The sequence below is a fragment of the Marmota marmota genome, unplaced genomic scaffold (genome assembly GCF_001458135.2).
Source record: "Marmota marmota marmota unplaced genomic scaffold, marMar, whole genome shotgun sequence".
NCBI lineage: Eukaryota > Metazoa > Chordata > Mammalia > Rodentia > Sciuridae > Marmota > Marmota marmota.
Genome location: NW_026000171.1, coordinates 8,088,551 through 8,109,792, shown reverse-complemented (window position 1 = coordinate 8,109,792; position 21,242 = coordinate 8,088,551). Strand labels below are relative to the sequence as shown.

The window sequence follows — 21,242 nt, the reverse complement described above, 5'->3', positions numbered from 1 at the left end:
AAAAAAAAAAAAAAAAAAAAGAAAAAGAAAAAAAAGAGTCAACAAATGGGACATACTTAAACTAAAAAGCTTTCTCTCAGCAGGAGAAACAATAAGAGAGGTAAATAGGGAGCCTAACATCCTGGAAACAAATATTTACCCCTCACACTTCAGATAGAGCTCTAATCTCCAGAGTATACAAAGAACTCAAAAAATTAAACAACAAGAAAACAAATAACCCAATCAACAAATGGGCCAAGGATCTGAACAGACACTTCTCAGAGGAGGATATACAATCAATCAACAAATATACGAAAAAATGCTCACCATCTCTAGCAATCAGAGAAATGCAAATTAAAACCACTCTAAGATACCATCTCACTCCAGTAAGAATGGTAGCCATTATGACGTCAAACAATAATAAGTACTGACAAGGATGTGGGGAAAAGGGTACACTTGTACATTGCTGGTGGGACTGCAAATTGGTGCAGCCAATTTGGAAAGCAGTATGGAGATTTCTTGGAAAGCTGGGAAAGGAACCACCTTTTGACCAGCTATTCCCCTTCTCGGACTATACCCAAAAGACCTTAAAAGAGCATACTACAGGGACACAGCTACATCAGTGTTCATAGCAGCATAATTCACAATAGCTAGACTGTGGAATCAAACCAGATGCCCTTCAATAGATGAAGGGGTAAAAAAAAATGTGGTATTTATACACAATGGAATATTACTCAGCACTAAAAAAATAACAAAATCAAGACATTTGCAGGGAAATGGATGGCATTAGAGCAGATTATGCTGAGTGAAGCTAGCCAATCCCTAAGGAGCAAATGCCGAATGTCTTCTTGATATAAGGGGGGGCGACTCAAAAAAGAGCAGGGAGGAAGAGCATGAGAAGAAGATTACCATTAAATAGGGACGAGAGGTGCGTGGGAATGGGAGAGAGAAGGGGAATCGCAAGGAAGATGGAAGGAGACCCTCATTGTTATGCAAAATTACATGTGAGGTGTGGTGTGAGGGGGAAGAAAAAAGAGAGAGAAAAGTGTCACAGTAGAGTGGGTAGAGAGAGGTGATGGGAGGGGAGGGGAAGGGAGGGGGATAGGAAGGGTAGCAGAACACAATAGACACTAATATGGCTGTATGTATAAACGTGGCTGTATAACCAATGTGATACTGCAATCTGTACACGTGGAAAAATAAGAATTCACACCCCATTTGAATCAAATGTATGATATGTCAAGATCATTGTAATGTTTTGAGCACTTCTGGGTTCACTCCCTAGTACCAAGAAAAACTTTAAAAAGAGTCTAAATGGGAAAAGTTAGTCCATGATTGTAAGCAACCTCTTGAAATCCATTTCTCTGGAGGGCAAGACTTGATACTAGTTTTTGTTTTGTTGTTTTGTTACTGGGGATTGATCTCAGGGGCACTTTACCACTGAACTATATCTCCAGACCTATTTATTTATTTGGTACTGGGTTTTGAACCCAGGGTGCTTAACCATTGAGCCACATCCCCAAATCCCCCCCCTTTTTTTAATGTTTATTTTATTTTTTTGTTTTTTGTAATTGTAGATGGACAGAATGCCTTTATTTTATTTATTTTTATGTGGTGCTAAGGATTGAACCCAGTACCTCACACATGCTAGGCAGGCATTTTGCCACTGAGCTACAGCCCCAGCCCCAGCTCCCTTTTTGAAAAAATTTGAGACAGATTCTTGCTTTGCTGAGGCTGGTCTTAAACTTGGGATCCTCCTGCCTCAGCCTCACTAGTTGCTGGGGATTACACCCAGCTGACATAGTTATCATGTAGAAACAAAACATACCCAAAACACTTGGTAGAACTTCCTGCCTCATTTTGAAGAGAGTAAAAAAAGCCCTCCTGTGAAACTGATGCAGACCCTAAAGAGAGATTGATGAGTGTTCTAAAGAACTATAAATAGCCCCAAAAGAGAGATTGATGAGTGTTCTAAAGAAAATTTATGAAAACGGAGGTAATGATGTGGAATCATTAATAAAGCATAGGCAGAATCAAGACAAAAGCATGTCAAAGGAGACATTGACACTTTAAGGACTGGGGTTTAGCTCAGTGGTAGGATGCATTCTTTGTGTATAGTAGGCCCTGGGTTTGATCCCCATCATTGAAAAAGGGAAAAAAAAGGAATTGTAACATTTTAAGTTCTTTTTGGAGCATTTCTAGTATGGAAATGTAGGTAAGCTATACAGATAAATTTGATAACTATTTATGTAGCCTTCTTCTAAGTAAAAGAACAAATTCTGTATTTCCTACTAGAAGATTTATATAAATAAAATATGCTTAGGACTGGGGATATACTTAAATGGTAGAGAATTAGTATGCATAAGGCCCTGAGTTCAATTCCCCAGCACTGTAAAAATAAATAAATTAAATATATTTATTAAACACTGTCTCATAAGATGGTTAGTACCTGATCTTTTTTGTTGCTGTTAAAGAAACAGAAATCCATTTGGTAAGTTTTACCAGAGATCATCATGACTTGGAAAAGCAATAATCAAAAAGCAAAAATAATTAATATATTGCTGGGCATGGTGGCACATGCCTGTATTTCACTGGCTTGGGATGCTGAGACAGGAGGATCACAAGTTCAAAGCCAGCTTCAGCAACTGAATGAGGCCCTAAAGCAACTTATTGAGATCCAGTCTTGTAATAAAAAAATAATAAAAAGGGCTGAGGATGTGGCTAAGTGGTTAAGCACCCCTGGGTTCAACTCCCAGTACCAAAAAAAAAAAGTATTTGCTTGCCTTTTAAGTTACTGATAGAAACTCCTACCAATCAATGTAAGAATAAGTAAAACTTGAATTTTTGCATAAAATGCAAATTTATACCTGTGCTTTAAGATATAGAGTTTAATCTATTTTCTATAAATAGCTTAAATGATGTACTTACCATGCACTAATTGTCCAATTACAAATATTTTCTCTAGATTTACATGTATTTATTTAAGAATGTATAATTAGCTAAAATTTTGCCAAGAATAAATATGTTTGTATAGTACCATTTACTCATTAAGGTTTTTTTGTTTTTGTTTTGGCACCAGTGACTGAACCCAGGGGTGCTTAGCTATTGAGCCACATCCCCAACCCTTTTTATTTTTTATTTTGAGACAGGGTCGGTCTTACTGAGTTGCTTAGGGTCTTGCCAAATTGCTGAGGTTGGCCTTGAACTTACAATCCTCTTGTCAGCCTCCCATTGCTGGGATTGCAGGCATGTGGCAGCATGCCCAGCTCCATTTGGTAAGTTTTACCAGAGATCATCATGACTTGGAAAAGCAATAATCAAAAAGCAAAAATAATTAATTTGAAAATCCATCTATTCTGTGTTCAATAAAATTAGATTTTTATTCAAAAAGAACCATCTTAAGTGAGCTGTGGTAGTGATGCCTATAATCCTAGTGACTCAGGAAGCTAAGACAGGAGGATCACAAATTCAAAACCAGCCCCCAAGTTAGCAAGAACTTTAGTAACTTAGCAAGACCCTGTCTATAAAAACAAAATTGCTGATGTTGTAGCTCAGTGGTAAAGTAACCCTGGGTTCAGTCCCCAGTACCAAAAAAAAAAAAAAAAGTAATAACTTCTTTTAGACCCAATATCTTTTTGATTACCTTATTATTTGTTGTTTTCTTTCCTTTTTGCAGCATAGACTTGAATGGGATTTACAGCAGAAGGATGAAGAGATTGCTGAATTGCAGAAAGCTCTGAGTGATATGCAGGTCTGTCTCTTCCAAGAACGGGAACATGTTTTACGCCTGTACTCTGAAAATGACCGACTGAGAATCAGGTACCAAGTAGCTTAAGGGGAATTGTTGGAGTTGTAACTCTAAATTACATTTAAAATGATAAATGTATCTGCAATTATTCTCTTAGATTATATTCGTTAGGAAACAAACTGAGATGGAGATTTGCCTGCAGACCAGTTACTGGGGAGATTCTCAGGAGTAATATCTCTTAGCAGATATTTTGACATATACTATCTATGAGAGAACTTGAACTGTGATATATTGATAAAAAAGCCATCCCAACAGGGAGCTCTAAGGCTAGGGTGGCCTTTCAGAGGCAGAGGATTCAGACTTTTATATCTCCATATTGACCAGTCATTGAATGCAGGTTGCTTTAAGGAGAGGGCATAAACTTGGGAGAAGCAGCCCCCTTCGCCCAAGCACAGTTCTTGAGAAGGAGTTGGCTCCTGGGAGATGGTTATCTTGATTCTAAAAGGTACATTTAAGCAGTGCACTATGGCATCCTCTACAGTGTACTTCTCTCCTCCCCACCCCCAATAAAATATACCATTTCAAGCAGGGCATGGTGGCACACACCTGTTATGATCCTAGTGGCTGGGGAGGCTGAGACAGAAGAATCACAAGTTCAAAGCCAGTCTTAGCAACTTAGCAATTCTTCAAGACCCTGCTTTCAGTGCTTATGGGTATATATCCAGAAATGGCATTACAGAATTATTTGGTAATTCTGTTTTACATTTTTTGAGGAACTGCCATTCTGTTCTCCATAGTGGCTATGCCAGTTTACATTCCTACTAATAATACACATGGGTTCTAATTTCTTTACATCCTTGCCTACATTTGTTAATATTTGTCTTGTTTTGTTTTTTGGTACCAGGGATTGAACCTAGGGATGCTTAACCACTGAGCCACATCCCCAATTCCCCAATGCCCCCTCCCTTTTTTTTTTTTAATTTTGAGATAGGATCTTACTAAGTTGCTTAGGGCCTCACTCAGTTGCTGAGGCTTACTTTGAACTTGCCATCCTCCAGCCTCAGCCTCCTGAATTTGCTAGGATTATAGGCATGTGAAACCATGCTTGGCAGTATTTTCTGATATTTTTAGTTATAGATATACACAGTATCTTTATTTTATTTATTTATTTGTTTGTTTGATTGATTGATTTTTATGTGGTGCTGAGGCTTGAATCCAGTGCCTCACATAATGCTAGGCAAGCGCTCTATCACTGAGCTCCAGCCCCATCCCTAGCCCCATTTTCTAATATTTTTGACAGTTGCCATCTTAATGGATATGAGTAAGTATTTCATTATGATTTTGTTTTCACTTCCTTAATGACAATGTTGAGCATTTTTTCATGTGTTTATTGGCTATTTTTATATCTCTGAAGAAATGTCAGTTCATGTCCCTAGCCCATTTTTTGGGGGGGCGGGGGTTACTGGGGATTGAACTCAGGGGCACTCAACCACTGAGCCACATTCTCAGCCCTATTTTGTATTTTATTTAGAGACAGAGTCTGACTGTGCTGCTTAGCACCTCGGTAAATTGCTGAGGCTAGCTTTAAACTCACAATCCTCTTGCCTCCACTTCCTAAGCTTCTGGGATTACAGTCGTGTGCCACTGCACCCAGCCATTGTCCATTTTTTAATTGGGTTGTTTTGTTGTCATTGTTGGGTTGTAGAAGTTCTTTATATGTTCTGGATACCAAACCCTTATTGGATTCATAATTTGCTAATATTTTCTCCAATTCTGTAGATTGCCTTTTTACTCTCTTATTGGCATCCTTTGATGCACAAAAGTTTTAAATTTGTTGTAGTCCAATTTATTTATTTATTTTTTAGTTATTTCTGCTTTTGGTTTATACAAGAAACCACTGCCAAATCCAATATCAAAAGCTTTTCCTCTAGATTTTCTTCTAGGAATTTCATAGCCTTAACACTTACATTTGGATGTTTGATCCATTTGAGTAAAATTTATTTTTTTATTTTTTTGGCATTAGAGATTGAACCCAGGAGCGCCTAACCGCTGAGCCACATCTCCAGCCTTTTTTTTTTTTGGTATCTGGGATTGAACTCAAAAGCACTTAACCACTGAGAACATCCCCTGTCCTTTTTCTGTTTTATTTAGAGTCAAGGTCTCACCAAGTTATTGAAGCTGGCTTTGAACTCGTAATCCTCCTGCCTCAGCTTCCTAAGCCACTGGGATTATAGGCGTGCATCACTGCACCCAGCTTTGAATATATTTTATAGATGATATTGAAAGTCCAGTATCATTCTTTGCATGTAGATATCCAGTCCCCGTCTCCACCATCATTATCATCATTATTTTAGTACTAGGGCTTGAACCCAGGGGCACTTTATCACTGATATTTATATGCGGTTCTGACAATGGAACCCAGTACCTCACACATGCTAGGCAAGTGCTCTACCACTGAGCTACAATCCCAGCCGCCTTTTTATTTTTTGTTTGTGACAGGGTCTCACTAAATTGCTGAGGGGCTCCTTAAGTTGCTGAGGCTGGCTTTGAACTTGAAATCCTTCTGCCTGGGCCTCCCAATTTGCTGGGAATTATAGGTGTGCATTACCATGCCTAGCTCCTACCATCTTTTGTGGGTCTGTTTGTGATACTGGGGATTGAACCCATGGCCTCATGCATTCTAGGCAGGTACTCTACCACTGAACCTCATCCCCAGCCCCAGCATCATTTTAAAAGGAGTTAGCTGTGTGGTTTCTGGATATCCCATAGTTAAGCACTTTATCTTGACAGGATCTAGCAGCATGACAAAAGCTGCTTTTCAAAATGTTCTAATTCTTTACTTCTAGATGGTATGGTCTTGCTCCAGATTCTGAGAGGATCTATTGTGATTCTTATAATAAGGTCAACCAAAACTCCTCATGATTCCTGTTGTAACCACAGGTACTATAAGATCTTTCAGGTCATATGACCTGAGTTGCTTGTACCAAAGTTTTGACCCAATGCAGAACCTCCTTTCTGCCCTGGCCATACTGAAAGCTCACTTTTCATGTTACTTTATACATGGGTTAGAACAGTATCCCAAAGTATAGAATATGTGTCTCCAAGGCCTTTCAGGCATTCCATTTCCTTCTTGATGGTAGTAGCTATAAGGTTCAATAATTTTGTCTTTTACTTTGGAGGGATTTTTCTGGCATGTGAGATCAGATTCTCTAAAATCTTTACTAATGTCTTTGTCATGTTTATCTCCAATCCTCTGGAACACACTTATCTTACTAGGGATTTCAGTGCATTTGCTATCTCTTTTCCATGCTTTCTAACTTAATATATTATCCATAGTGAAAAAAATGTGATCTGTGGAATGACCATAACCAGATCCTTTTATACTGTACTGACAAAGATCAAAGGAGTTAACATGGCACTAGGGAAAGACTGTAAAAGTATACTCTTGCCCACCTCACATGTGAACTGCTTTTGGTCCTTGGAGGGATGGAAAAGAATGCATTCACCTTTATCAGTGGCCACATTCTATGTACCTCAGATCACATTAATCTGCTCTAGCAAAGATACTACATCTGTCACAGTGATTGAAATTGGAAGTTACCTGGTTAGAATCTGCTATTATTCTCCAGAATCCAAACTTCTTTTGTATAAGTCATACTAATGAATGAAATGAGGGGTTGATAAGGCTCTCCTCGTTGCATTGTTTAAGTCTTTTTACCATCTTGACTGAGTATGGTGTCAAAGGCTTCTGACCCCAGAAGCCAAGAAACAAATTTGGAGGTTCTACCAACTACCAAGGATGTGCATTCTATTTATATATTTGGTAACTGGGAAAGTGTCTGTTGATTGGATCTGTGAATCTATTAGAACCACTGTGAGCTGCACCAAAATTCTATTTATCCCATGGTCCCCATATGCCTTGTGCTATGGTGATGTTTCACATTAACCAGGTATCAGTGTCACCTCAGACCATATATACAGCAATCCTTGAAGTGCCAGGGTATTCTTTTTACCCTGTTGTAACTACTTGAATGAATGACTTCAGGCCTTGTGGTGAAGAATTGGGGGCAATCATTTACCTTGTACACTTGCTGTAGTGTCACAGGTCTTTGCCTTCTAGGAGATCCAGCCTCTTCTTCAGCTAATAGTCTGGGAAAAAGCACCCAAGGTTATGACTTCTTATGGAGCACAGCCCTTGGCCTCTTCTGCATCTTTGGTTATTTTGATTATTTAAGCTGTACCTTGTTAACTCCCCATCTATCTTGCTCTTTCTCCTAGGAACACTTTGTTCTATGAACTGTCTCCATATCACTAGCTCTGAAGTCCCTCTTTAGAGTTTGCTTCCTTGGTGCAGATCTGCTGTCAGCTGTCTGGTATCAGTTTGGGTTCCCTGGGAAACAAACTGCACAATGAAGATTTGCTTGCAGGAAGTTTTTGGGGGAGTGCTGTAAGGAATAACCACCTCTGAGGAAATAAGGAAAAAGCCTAATTGGACAGATGGAGAATTTCCACTGTGATTCAGTTACAGCACATCTCAGCCAACACCACACATCTCAGCCAACACCACACGGGTCTCCAAGGCAAGGAGATTGGGTGTTTATACTCCCTCATTGACCAGGTATTGGATGTGGGCCGTCCCTGAGGAATGGGAGGCATGAGTCAGTGAAGTAGTTCCCCTTGGCTGAGGGCAGTTCTGGAGAGATTCTACTGTGAATCATCTGTGGGCAACATTCCTGGCAGTCGGGGAATGAGCCCATCAGTACTGAAGAAAAGGATCTAGGCAGTGCACCTCTCCATCCACGAGTTACTGTCTAAGACCAGCTGAGAAATTATTTTCTATCCCTCATCTCTGACTTCCTAGATAAAAATACCTGGTGTCTTAACTATAGCTGAGGTCTAGGTAAGTCTTATTTAATTTTAATTTGAGATTACTGTTTTAAAAACAAGTCAGAAGGGAGATCCTTGAAACAGAAAAGGTTACTTACTTGGGATCCATATGTGTGCTAATTTTCTGTGACAATTGCAGAGAACTAGAAGACAAGAAAAAGATTCAGAATCTCTTGGCTCTTGTGGAAACGGACACTGGAGAAGTGACCTATTTTTATAAGGAGCCTCCCCACAAAGTAAGTAATCTTTGGGTGTTGAATGGGGGTCAGTAATTCAGCACTTGCTAAAGAAAACTTATGGAGAGTAGTTAACCAGTATAGTACCGTGTTGACCTAAGTTTGCAAAGCATTTTCCTTCAGAAACCTTGGGAAGTAGCGTTGTTTACTCCATTTCCCCATTTAGAAACCTAAAGCCATTGTAGAATGCTTGATTAGCATGCATACATGAGGCCCTGGTTTCTATCCCCAGCATCACAAAAGAGAGAAAGAAACATAAAGCCCAGAGGGGTAGATATTTTAAAGAGGAAAATGGGCAGACTTTGTGGAAAGAAAGTTTCAGTATTTAAGATTTTTAAAAATCTTGATTTATACTGATTACAAATGTAATACATGGTATTTATTAAAAAACAGTACAGAGGGCTGGGACTGGGGCACTTGGCCTGGTATGTGTGAGGCACTGGGTTCGATTCTCAGCACCACATGTAGATAATAAAGATCTATCAACAACTGAAAAAAAAATTAAGAAAACAAAACAGTACAGAGATCTATCATATAAAAATGACAGTTTCCCCTAATCCTCTAACCCAGAAATGAACCATTATTAATAGTTTTGTTTGTTTGTTTGTTTGTTGTGCTGGGGATTAAACCCAGGACCTTGTGCATGTGAGGCAAGCACACTACCAACTGAGCTATATCCCCAGCCCCCATTATTAATAGTTTAATATAGCAGGGCATGGTGCAGCACACCTGTAATTTCTAGCAACTCAGGAGGCCAAGAGGATTGCAAGTTGAAGGCCAGCCAAAGCAACTTAGCAAGACCCTGTCTCAAAATATAAAGAGCTGGGGACGCAGCTTGAGTTTTCAAGTTCCCCTGGGTTCAATCCCCAGTACCAAAAAAAAAAAAAATAGTTTGGTATATATGCTTCCAGTTCTTTTTTCCATTCTTATAGAAATGTTTATGTGGGAGCCTGGATGGTGGCACATGCCTATAATCCCAGTGATTTGGGAGGCTGAGGCAGGAGGATCGAAAGTTCAAGGCCAGCCTTAGCAGCTTAGCAAGGTCCTAAGCAATTTAGTGAGACCTGTTTCAAAATAAAAAATTTGTAAAAAAAAAAAAAAGGCTGGGATGTAGCTCAGTGGTGAAGCGTCCCTGGGTTCAAACTCCAGTACCAAAAAACAAAATTTTACAAAAAGAAGTATTTGTATAGGACTGTACTGGAGATAGATCTCAGTGATAAAGTACTTGCCTTGCATGCAGGAGGTTCCGAGTTCTCAGCACTGCAAAAAAAAAAAAAAAGAAAGAAATGTTTACATGTATGTATATACTATTTACTGTTTCCATTTTTTCACTTTTTTTTTTTTTCCCCTATACTGGGGATTGAACCCAGGGATGTTTTGCCACTCAACTACAACCCCAGTTCTTTTTATTTTATTTTGAAACAGGGTCTCCCTAAGTTGCCTAACTGGCCTTGAACCTGATCTGCTGCTTTTGCCTCCCAAGTCACTGGAACCACTGTGCCCGGTTCCTTTTTTTCACTTTTCATAGGTAATTTCTCATTAGCGTTTTTACTTATATTTACATATGAATATTTCTGTAATATGTAATATTTCTATTACTTTCTTTAAAGGCCCTTGTAAAAGAGCCCCCTTTTTAAGCATGTTTTGTGAAATATCCCTATAATTTTATTTTTTAGTTTATATCAACACTAGGTTTTATCTAAAAAAACTTTGTCTGTGTTGCCTCTCACATGCATAACATCCTTATTACATAATTATTCAGTTTTGACAAATTTAATATAAAAATAGTGTGGAATCGGCAGAATTAAGGCTAAAAAGTAAAATTTCACACTTACAGGAAAGCTACTTATCCTTTTTTGGTTCTTTAGGTCAGCATTTTTCAAAACACTATTCAGGCTGCTGGTGTATGTGAACAGAATGATTCTTCAGCTCCTAAACCAGGTAACAACCATGTTATTAGAAAGTCTCATTGATGCAGAATTAAAAATCACAGCACAAATAATTTGAAATTTCTCCTACTAAACAAGTGATAATTGATGTTCATAATGATGCCTCTGGTGATCTAAGATCTTACCGAGTTTCTTGAATCATCTAAGAATCTGCACTTTATTCAGTGCATATTTTCTTTTATTCTTTGTTTTAATATTTTTTAAATTGATACATAACAATCATATATATATTTATGGATATATATTTATGGAGCACAGGGTGGCATTTCAATAATGTATATGATGTATAGTGATCAGATCAGAAAAAATCAACATATAAATCACCTATCATTTCTTAGTTTTGGGAACATTTAAAATCTTCTGCATTGGCTGTTTTGAAATATACAATTGATTGCCATCAACCATAGTTATCCCACTTTGCTTTTGAACATTAGAAATCATCCTCTGATCCAGCAATACCCCTGCATCTGTTTTCCTTTGTATATACTTCCCAGGCTCTGGCAACCTCAGTGTAATTTTTTTTTTAATACTTTTAATACTTTTTTAATACTTTTAATACTTTATTTTTTTATTTTTTATGTGGTGCTGAGGATCGAACCCAGGGCCTCGCACGTGCCAGGTGAGCACTCTACCACTGAGCCACAATCCCAGCCCCCTCAGTGTAATTTTTAGTATTGCTTATTTTATTTTATTTTATTTTTAAATGTTTTAGTATTTTTAGTTATGCATGACAGTAGGATGTATTTTGATATACACACATGGAATATAACTTCCCATTTTTCTGGTTGTAACTACATGATGTGGATTTACATTGGTTGTATATTCATATAAGAACATGAGAAAGTTATGTCCGGTTCATTCTATTGTCTCTCCTTATCCCATCCTTCCTCCTTCCCTTCATTCCCCTTTGTCTAATCCAGTGAATTTCTATTCTCCCCCAACCCCACCTTATTGTGAGTTAGCATCCACATATCAGAGAGAATATTCAGCCTTTGGTTTTTTTGGAATTGGCCCATTTCACTTAGCATAATAGTCTCCAGTTCCATCCATTTACTGGCAAATGCCATAATTTCATCCTTCTTTATGGCTGAGTGATCTTCCATTGTGTGTATGTACTAGTGTTGCTTTTATTTGGTTGTCAATGGACCTTTGTTCATTTATTTATTTATCTATCTATTTATTTATCTACAGTACTGAGAATGGAACCCAGTTCCTTGCACATGCTAGGCAAGCACTCTACCACTGAGCTACAACCCTAGCCCATAGTGTTGCTTATTTTAAAAATAACTTGGAGCTGGGGTTGCAGCTCAGTGATAGAGCATTGGCCTAGCATGCGTGAGGCACTAGGTTTAATCCTCAGCACCTCATAACAATAAAATAAAATAAAGGTATTGTGTCCATCTACAACTAAAAAAATATATAATTAAAAAATTAAAACAATAACTTTGTGTTTTGAAGTTTAATATGTCATAACCAAAATATTTGAATTTAGTTTTTCTTATTCCTTATGCATTCTGATTAAGTAAGATCTCACTAAGAAAGTAGACAGCTGAGCCTGGTGGTATATGCCTGTAATCCCAGCAACTTGGGAGGCTGAGGCAATTCAAGGACAGCCTCAGGAATTTAGTGAGGCCCTACGCAACTTAGTGAGACCCTGTCTTGAAATAAAAAATAAAAAGGTCTGAGGATGTGGCTCAGTGGTTAAGTGCCTCTGGGTTCAATCTCTAGTATAATCAGTCAATCAATAATATGAACAAAATAAAAAGAACTAGGGATGTAACTCAGTGGTAGAACATGCCTGGGTTCAATCCCTAGTACCAAAAAAAAAAAAAAACGCAATGCAAAGGAACATTAGTAGTTGATTCTGCTGAAAGGTAAATCTGATTATCTAGGAGAACTCCTATAGAGTTTACTTACAGAAATTCCCACTTGAAAAAATAAGCATTATAAGTATTGTGTGTTTTCCTTTGCCTTCCTTTCCTTCTGTCATAGGTAAAAGAAACTGAACTCCTCTGCATGGATAATGCTGAAACTTTTTCTTTTTGTAATGTTGAAAATTAAATAGCAGAAAGAAAAGTTGAGTAGTCTTGTTGATGGATATTTGTTTTCTAATTTAGATTCTAAAGAAGAAAAAAAAAGATCATCAATAAGAGAGAAGGAATACGGTTCTGAGCATTACCAAGGAGACATAGAAACACTCATCCTACAGGTAACGGATTTATTTTGGCAGACCAAGATGATTTCTGTCCACACGTTTAGCTTTGTAAAATGTTCCTTCAGTATCATGCAAGTATTTCATTTCACATGGGTTTTATTTAGGCATCATGTGATTTAAAAAATTGAGGTTTTCCTAATTTCTAAGTGCTTATTGGCGGGTACCAGGGATTAAACTCAGGAGCACTTGACTACTGAGCCACATCCCCAGCCCTATTTCGTATTTTATTTAGAGACAGGGTCTCACTGAGTTGCTCAGTACCTTGCTTTTGCTGAGGCTAGCTTTGAACTCATGATCCTCCTGCCTAAGCCTCCCGAGCCTCTGGGATTACAGGCATGTGCCACTGTGCCCGGCTCTTCTAAGTGTTTATAGTTTAAAACCATTATTCTCTATTTGAACATTCTAGAAGTACTTCTCTAAACCTTCAGTTCATATTGCTAAGCTCTACCCAACAAAACCGTCTTAAAGTAAGAATTCAGTTTGTGGTTGGCCTAGGAGGAACACAAGAGAATTATAGAAGGAAGTTTTTCTGTGCTGACAGATCAACATTTGCAGTTATATCCATTTATTTAGTTCATGAGTTCTAAAGTCTAGGAAAGTAATAAATCATTTTCTTGTTACCTGGTAATTATATGTCCTTTGGTGTCATCTTTTATCTTATTGCACTGAAGTTTCTATCCTTCTCCCATTGATTTAAATGACAGTTTCTACCTTTGGCCAGTATTTTCAGAATCAGAGAAGGAAATTACATTACATTCCTTTTGCTCTATTTTTTTAAATCAAAAACTCAGAGTCATTCTGTTTCTATGCATGCAGTACCTCTTAAAAGGGAGACAGTGAAAAGGCAAGATAGGGTTGGGGAAATAAAATTTTGTTGCCTTCTCTGTGTGATGTAGATATGGGCTTTAGTGTAGACAAAGAGTCTGCTCTTCTGTAGCCTAACCTCACTTTATAAGACATGAATAAAGAGATTAGAGTTGAGACTTTTCTCCTGTTTGTTTTGCTGCTGTGCTTTAGGTTTGTTTTACTTTAGCTTTCTTTCTGGGAAAGGCTTTTGTTTTTTAGTGTTATGAACTAAGTGCACACAGGAGTGGATCCCTCACCCCTGTCGCCTGTCTAGGTGGAAGCACTGCAGGTGCAGCTAAAAGAGCAGACCAAGTTTTCTAGAGAACAAGTCGAAGGGCTCATGGAGGACAGACGGATTCGCATCGAGGAGATACAAGTTCAGCACCAGAGAAATCAGGACAAAATTAAAGAACTAACCAAAAGGTGAATGCTCAAGAAACATGTACCTAACAGGTGTCCTGTTTTTCTGAGTAGCTTAAAAGTTAACAATTCTTGGGCTGGAGACATAACTAAGTGGTAATGTGCTTGCCTGACATGCACAAGGCCCTGGTTTTATGATCCCCAGCACTCAAAAACATCCAACAGTTCTGTACTGTAGCATCTGTACTGGGGATTGAGCCCAGAGGAGCTTTGCCATTGAGGTACATCCTCAGCCCTATTAATTTTTTATTTTGATACAGGGTCTCACTAAGTTGCTTAGGGCTTTGCTAAATTGCTAAGACTGGCCTAGAACTTGGGATCCTCCTGCTTCAGCCTTCTAAGCCTCTGGAATTACAGATGTACACCACCAAATCCACACCCAGCTCTCTTGTTCTTTGATTTAACCATCTTTAGTCTTTTGTTTAGTTCCAGTGGCCAGATTTGTGCCATAAAGATATCCTTTGGGGGCCAAGGTTGTGGCTCAGTGGTCGAGCACTTGCCTAGCATGTGTGAGGCACTGGGTTCTATCCCCGGCACCACATAAAAATAAAATAAAGGTTAAAAAGAAAGGGGGGGAGAAATTTAAAAAAATTAGGCCTGGGGTTGTGGCTCAGTGGTAGAGCACTTACATTGCATGTGTGAGCCACTGAGTTCAATTCCCAGCACCACATAAAAAAATAAAGATATTGTGTCCATCTACAACTAAAAGTATTAAAAAAAAAAAAAAAAAGACATCCTTTGTTGTATGTTTGAACACCTCAAATTTACCACTACTGAAACCAAACTATTTATGTCTCTCAATAAATCCTCCCTCCCCCAACCTCAAACTTACTAATTCATTCTTTTTCCCATTTAATTTCATATCATTACATCCATCTAGTTTGCCAACCTTGAAACCTCAGGATCATCCTCAACTCCCAGGTCTCATTTCTTAATTACAAACCATATATTTAGAAGACAACAAGTCTTCTAACTTCATTCTCTGGCTAGGCATGGTGGTGTACTCCTGTAATCCCAGCTATTTGAGAGGCTGAGGCAGAAGGATTGCAAGTTCAAGGACAGCCTGGGCAATTTAGCAAGACCCTGTCTCAAAATAAAAAAGGACTGGGCTGGGGATGAAGCTCAGTGATAAAGTGCCCCTGGGTTCAATCCCCCGTACCAAAAAAAAGAAAAAAAAGAAAAGAAAAGAAATTCTCTGCTTTTCATTTCTGTTGATTCAATTGTATTGTTTAAATTCTTGTAATAATCTAACTATTCTTCCTATCACTTTTCTCTTTGTATTTTATAACCTTCCTTATGAATTAATTCCTCTATTAGGAGTTATCAACTGCTTAAAAACATTTGAACCAGGTATAGTGGCACACACTTATAGTCCCAGTTACTCAGGAGGCTGGGGCAAGAAGATTGCAAGTTCAAGGCCAGCCTTAACAACTTTGTGAGATGCTATCGCAAAATAAGATTTTTAAGAAGTTCTGGGTATTATAACTCAATGGTCGAATGCTTGTCTAGCATACACAAGGCCTTGCAGCTCAATCCCTAGTCCCATAAAAGAAAAGATAAAATAAATAAAAACCACATTTGATAGTTCTCCCATTTATTGTATTATAAAGCATAAATTCTTAGGGACTCCATTGTCTAACATCAAATTAATCTTTGAGCTTCAACTCCTTCCCTCTTGCTTTAGTTCACATTGTGCTTCAGCCAGACTAATAACTCTTGTTTATATAGCAGGCACCTTGATAATAAGCATTGTCACTCCTTCTCTGAAGACATCCAGGCCAAATTAAGTTCTTCCTTTCCACGTTCCCATAATGATTACTGTGCCTCCATAATGACTTATCGCCTCATAGTAGATTGTCTTTTGTTTCCTCAGGTCTTGATATATAGCCTGTGTCCTACCCTGTGTACACAGTAGCCATACACAAGTTGCACCTTGCCATTTCTTTTCTACATTAAACATCTTTTTAAAAAATTTTCTTCTGGGGTCTGGGGCTGTGGCTCAGTGGTAGAGCGCTTGCCTACCATGTGTGAGGCCTGGATTCCATCCTCAGCACCATATAAAGATAAATAAATAAAGGAATTTGGTCCATCTACAACTAAAAATATATATATATTTAAAAAAATTTTTTTTTTCTGTGCTAGGGATCAAACCCAGGGCTTCATACATGCTAGGCAAATACTCTTCCACTGAGCCACAACTCCAGCCCATAATTTGTAATTTGGTTTAGCATTATTTGCATATATAAGCTTGGTCAATTTTGTCCATTAGATAGATCATTCTAAGGTTATTGAATAGCCTAAAATCCTAGGTCATTAATGATTGTCCTTTGGGTGTCACTCTCAAATCATTGTATATTAACTGGACAATACTTTCCTAATTTGTAATTGAGAATATAATGTAAAATAGAATAAAATTACTCACTGAAAACAGGAGAGATCCTTGTGGTAACTGACTCAGTCTATCCCTGTGTGTTTACTTTTTTTTCTTTTTTCTCTCTGTTTGTGTACACACATATACCCTAATACATATATATTCATCTGGGTACATTTGCTTTACTTTGTGCCTGGCACTGTGCTATCATTTTCCTCTTATCTGTGTACCCTGTTAATCATAAAAAGAATTAAGTGAATATAACAATAGGTTTTCATTGGAAAACTAGTTATTGCTGCATGGTACTTAATATTCTTGTAGGTAATTGAATCATTTCGTATAGAATTTTTCTAGGTGGTGGTGTTAAATTAATGAGTTGCTGATTTCCAGGGATTTCTGGGGAGTTGTTTACTGGGGATTGAACCCAGGAGTTTGTGAGGCTGGCCTCAAACTTGTGATCTTCCTGCCTCAGCTTCCCAAGTTGCTGCGATTACTGGTGTGCATCACCATGCTGGCAGGGATATTCATTTTCAAAACTACAAACATCATTTTTCAATTTCTAAATCTTGAGAATAGTTATGAGGAATCTATGTAGTGCCTGTATATGTCTAGTAGTTGATAGTATTCTTGCAAATCTATTCATAGTAGCATAAAAATACATTATAAATAAGGTATATACTTTGGGGAACATCCTGCAGGTTGATATTTAAAATCTTATATATATATATATATATATATATATAAACAAGTGTTGAATTATGAGACAAGGTATATATTAAAATTAATAATAAGAGAGCTGGGATTGTGGCTCAGTGGTAGAGCACTTGCCTATCATGTGTGAGGCATTGGGTTCAATCCTCAGCACCACACACAAAAATAAGTAAACTAATAAAATAAAGTTTAAAAAAGTTTTTTAAAAAATAAGAAATGGGAAATTAAAATGGACTTAAGTTTTTGAGATGACTTCATAGAGAAAGTTTATAAAGGCTAACCTGGGAGCACGGGTAGATACATTACCCTTACCCAGTAAAATGGCATGGTGGCACACACCCATAATCCCAGCAGCTCAGGAGGATCTCAAGTTCAAAGCCAGCCTCAGCAACTTAGCCAGGCCCTACACAACTTGGTAAGACCCTCTCTCAAAATAAAAAATGAAAAGGGCTGATGATGTGGCTCAGTGGTAGAGCACCCCTGGGTTCGATCCCTGGTTAAAAAAATAAGGTTGCCAATGATCAGAAAAAGTGTGGTTTTAAGACTGCTAATATTTTACAAAATTCATATATTGTACAATTGGAAAAGAACCATTGTCTTCCTTTTTGGAATAACCCTATATTTCAGATGTACTATATAAGCATTTTCTTTTTTTTTTTTTTTTAAGAATTTTTAATATTTATTTTTTAGTTCTCGGTGGACACAACATCTTTGTTTGTATGTGGTGCTGAGGATCGAACCCGGGCCGCACGCATGCCAGGCGAGCGCACTACCGCTTGAGCCACATCCCCAGTCCCCAATATATAAGCATTTTCATGTCCATGCTTGTCCTCTCTTTCATAGTCTCCATCATACCCAAGAACTGCTCTATGAGAGCACCAAAGACTTTTTGAAATTGAGATTTGAAAACCAAACTAAAGAGAAGACATGGATGCTTGAAAAAGATCAGTTGATGTCAAAGATTAAGCAATACAGAATGCAGAATAAGAAGAAAGATGATAAAATTGGAAAAGTTATGCCAGTTTTACATGACAGTCATCATACCCAAAATGAATATATTAAGGTAATGTCCTGATACCTTAGAGAAATGTTTATTTTTCTAGAACACCACAAGAACTCAGAGAATTACAAAGAACCTACATATTATCATATATAATCCATTCAGTCAAGGAAGCTGGGGTAGCAGCAGCCAAAAATAGCTGATCATTAACAAATGGGCTAGACTTTGTGGCTACAGCAGTACATAGGCTAGACAAGATCTGTCCATGTGGTGTTTACTGGTTTTTTTTTTCAGTACTGATGATTGAACCCAAGGGCACTACCACTGAACTACATCTCCATCCCACTTTATTTTGTTTAGGTGCTGGGGATTGAACTCAGGAGTGCTTTATCACAGGGTCTTGCTAAGTTGCTGAGGGTCTCACCAAGTTGCTGAGGTTAGCCTCCAACTTGCGGTCTTCCTGCCTTAGCCTCCCAAGTCACTGGGATCACAGGTGTGTGTACCACACCAGGCTTGGTGTTTATATTTAATGAAAAAAACAAACAATAGCAAATAAGCAAGAAAATTATAGATTATAAAAAGTGATAGATATTAAGGAATAGAGAATTAAATGAAGATTGCATATAATCACTGGAAGCCCATTTCAGAAGGGGAGCACAGGGACACTCTTATGTCTGATTGTTTCTGCTGAAACCTGTAATATGGAACTAAGCTTGCCAAGGAGACCTAGGGAAGGAGCATTCCAGGCAAAGGGAGAAGAAGTTTAAAGGCCTTCGGGTACATTCAAGGAAGAGGAAAGATATCACGGTTGTAGAAGATTAAGCAAGGAGGAAATGATAGGCAAGAAGCTTACAAGAGTGGGCAGATAGGTCATGGGTAAAAAATATGAACTCAGTGCCAACCGTTGTCTTCTAAGGATTGTGTTTACGTAAGTAACATCTGATTTAAGATTTTTTTGTTTTGTTTTTGAGATAGCTTCACTATATTACCCAGGTTGACCTTGAACCCTTGGGCTTTAAGTAATCCTCCTGCCTTAGCCTCCTGAGTAGCTGGAACTACAGGTATACATTACTGCACCAAACTCTATTTAAAGTTTTTAAAAGGTCATTTTGCTATTCAATGAAACACATATAAAAACATGTTATTGTTGTTAGTTAATGTTTTTTCCTCTTTGAAGAAGATCTTCAGAAGCGTGGCCCAAAACATATATTGTAACATTTTATTTGGGACAAATTCTGAGCTCCATTATGTGACCCCATTTGTCTTTGTTTTAAAGGATTTCTATATACACTTTCAAAAAGGGGCTAAAAAAGTAATCTAGAAATTGGAAGTTTGGAGCTGGGAATGTGGCTCCATGGTAGAGCAACTTGCTTAGCACGCTTAAGGTCCTTAATTCAGTCTCCATCCAAAAAATAAAAAAGAAATTGTAGGTTTCCATATGTTCTCTAAGGTTCCTTGCCATCTTGTTCCTTAACTCATTTTGTATTTCTATAAATCCCTTCTTTCTTTTCTTTCATTACCTAAGTGCTAACTGAATCATCTAATTTGTAGAACTTAGTATTAATGCTTTTTGTCCTTTCAACCTGCAGTCCCTAAAGGATAAGTTGGCACAAGAGAAAAAGTTGTCCAACATGTACCAAGAGCAGTGCATTGCTCTAGAAGAAGAACTTGCCAAAATTCGAGAGGAGGAGGGAGTGAGGAGAGAGATCTTCAAGGTACAAAATTCTCTGCCACTTAAAATGGAGTGGGAAGTGTAGGTGACTGGGGAATGCTTCCTTCCTCTTAAATGCCTTCCTATTCTCCATATATAGGATCGCTCTAACAAGATGAGTAAGCGTTTACAGATAATGACAAAACGCTATGAGGCCTTAGAGCACAGACGTATGTTGGAAGTAGAAGGCTTTAAGACAGATATCAAGGTTCTCCGACAGAGACTGAAAGACTTGGAGCAAATGCTCTATAAGGTAATCTCTGGTCCTGAATTACCACAAAAGAGAAAGGGTAAGAAGTGTAGGAACATGATCATGAGGGCTCCATTGTAGCTCAGTGGTAGGGCATGTGCTTAGCTTCCATAAGGCCCTGGGTTCAATCCCCAGCACCACAAAAAAAAAAAAAGAAAGAAAGATGTGCCATTTCCCTGCTGGTAGACACTAGGATCACCACCCTTCTAGTCTCCCTGAAAATCAGTTCAACAAGTACACACTACAGAGGAAACCAAAATAGACTGAAATAATTGAATGGCTGTATCATTAATACTTCTATCTAAACAAAACTTAGAAATTATCATCCCTGGTGGTATACGCCATAATCCCAGCAGCTCAGGAGGCTGAGGCAGGAGAATCCTGAGTTTAAAGCCAACAGCAGCAAGGTGCTAAACAACTCAGTGAGACCCCGTCTCTAAATAAAATACAAAATTGGGCTCAGTGGTTAAGTGCCCTGGGTTCAATCCTTGGTACCAAAAGTGGGGGAAAAGGATCATAAGTTAGAGCACTCCTGGATTCAATCTCCAGTACCAGGGGGAAAAAGGAAGTGAATTTAGAATCAATCTGGGCATTCTAGGTAGAGGAGAAATAACATGCAAAGGCAAAAAAGAACAGAGTGGGGAATTGCAAGAACAGGAGACAGTATGCAATGTACATTAGAAGTTGTATGAAATTTCAATAAATACAATTATGCAATTCTTAAATTCAAGACTTTTGCATCAATTGAAAACATTTGGGTTTACTTTAAAATGGGGCGAGGAGCCAGGCATGGTGGTATGTGCCTCTAGTACCTACTACTCCAAGACAGATGGGAGAATGGCTTGAGCCCAAGAGTTTGTGGCTGGCCTGTGCAACATAGCAAGACCCCATCTCAGAAAACAAAACTACAACAAAAAAG

General features: G+C 38.2%; 2 protein-coding genes across 32 annotated transcripts in view; both read left to right on the top strand.

Annotated features, from left to right (window-relative positions):
- Erc1 (ELKS/RAB6-interacting/CAST family member 1) overlaps positions 1-21,242 on the top strand; it is a 1,605,700-nt gene that overhangs the window by 461,734 nt on the left and 1,122,724 nt on the right. The window lies entirely within an intron of this gene.
- Positions 1-21,242, top strand: part of Ccdc77 (coiled-coil domain containing 77) — a 53,676-nt gene that overhangs the window by 30,290 nt on the left and 2,144 nt on the right. For 10 of the 12 annotated variants that reach the window (XM_048787536.1, XM_048787532.1, XM_048787535.1 and 7 more), the window contains 8 exons: positions 3,656-3,798; positions 8,754-8,850; positions 10,719-10,791; positions 12,917-13,008; positions 14,135-14,283; positions 18,053-18,425; positions 19,952-20,077; positions 20,174-20,326. In XM_048787536.1, coding sequence (XP_048643493.1) covers positions 3,656-3,798; positions 8,754-8,850; positions 10,719-10,791; positions 12,917-13,008; positions 14,135-14,283; positions 18,053-18,425; positions 19,952-20,077; positions 20,174-20,326 — 1,206 coding nt within the window. The remainder of the gene's footprint in view (positions 1-3,655; positions 3,799-8,753; positions 8,851-10,718; positions 10,792-12,916; positions 13,009-14,134; positions 14,284-18,052; positions 18,426-19,951; positions 20,078-20,173; positions 20,327-21,242) is intronic. The other 2 variants (XM_015500794.2, XM_015500797.2) reach the window with 1 other exon arrangement.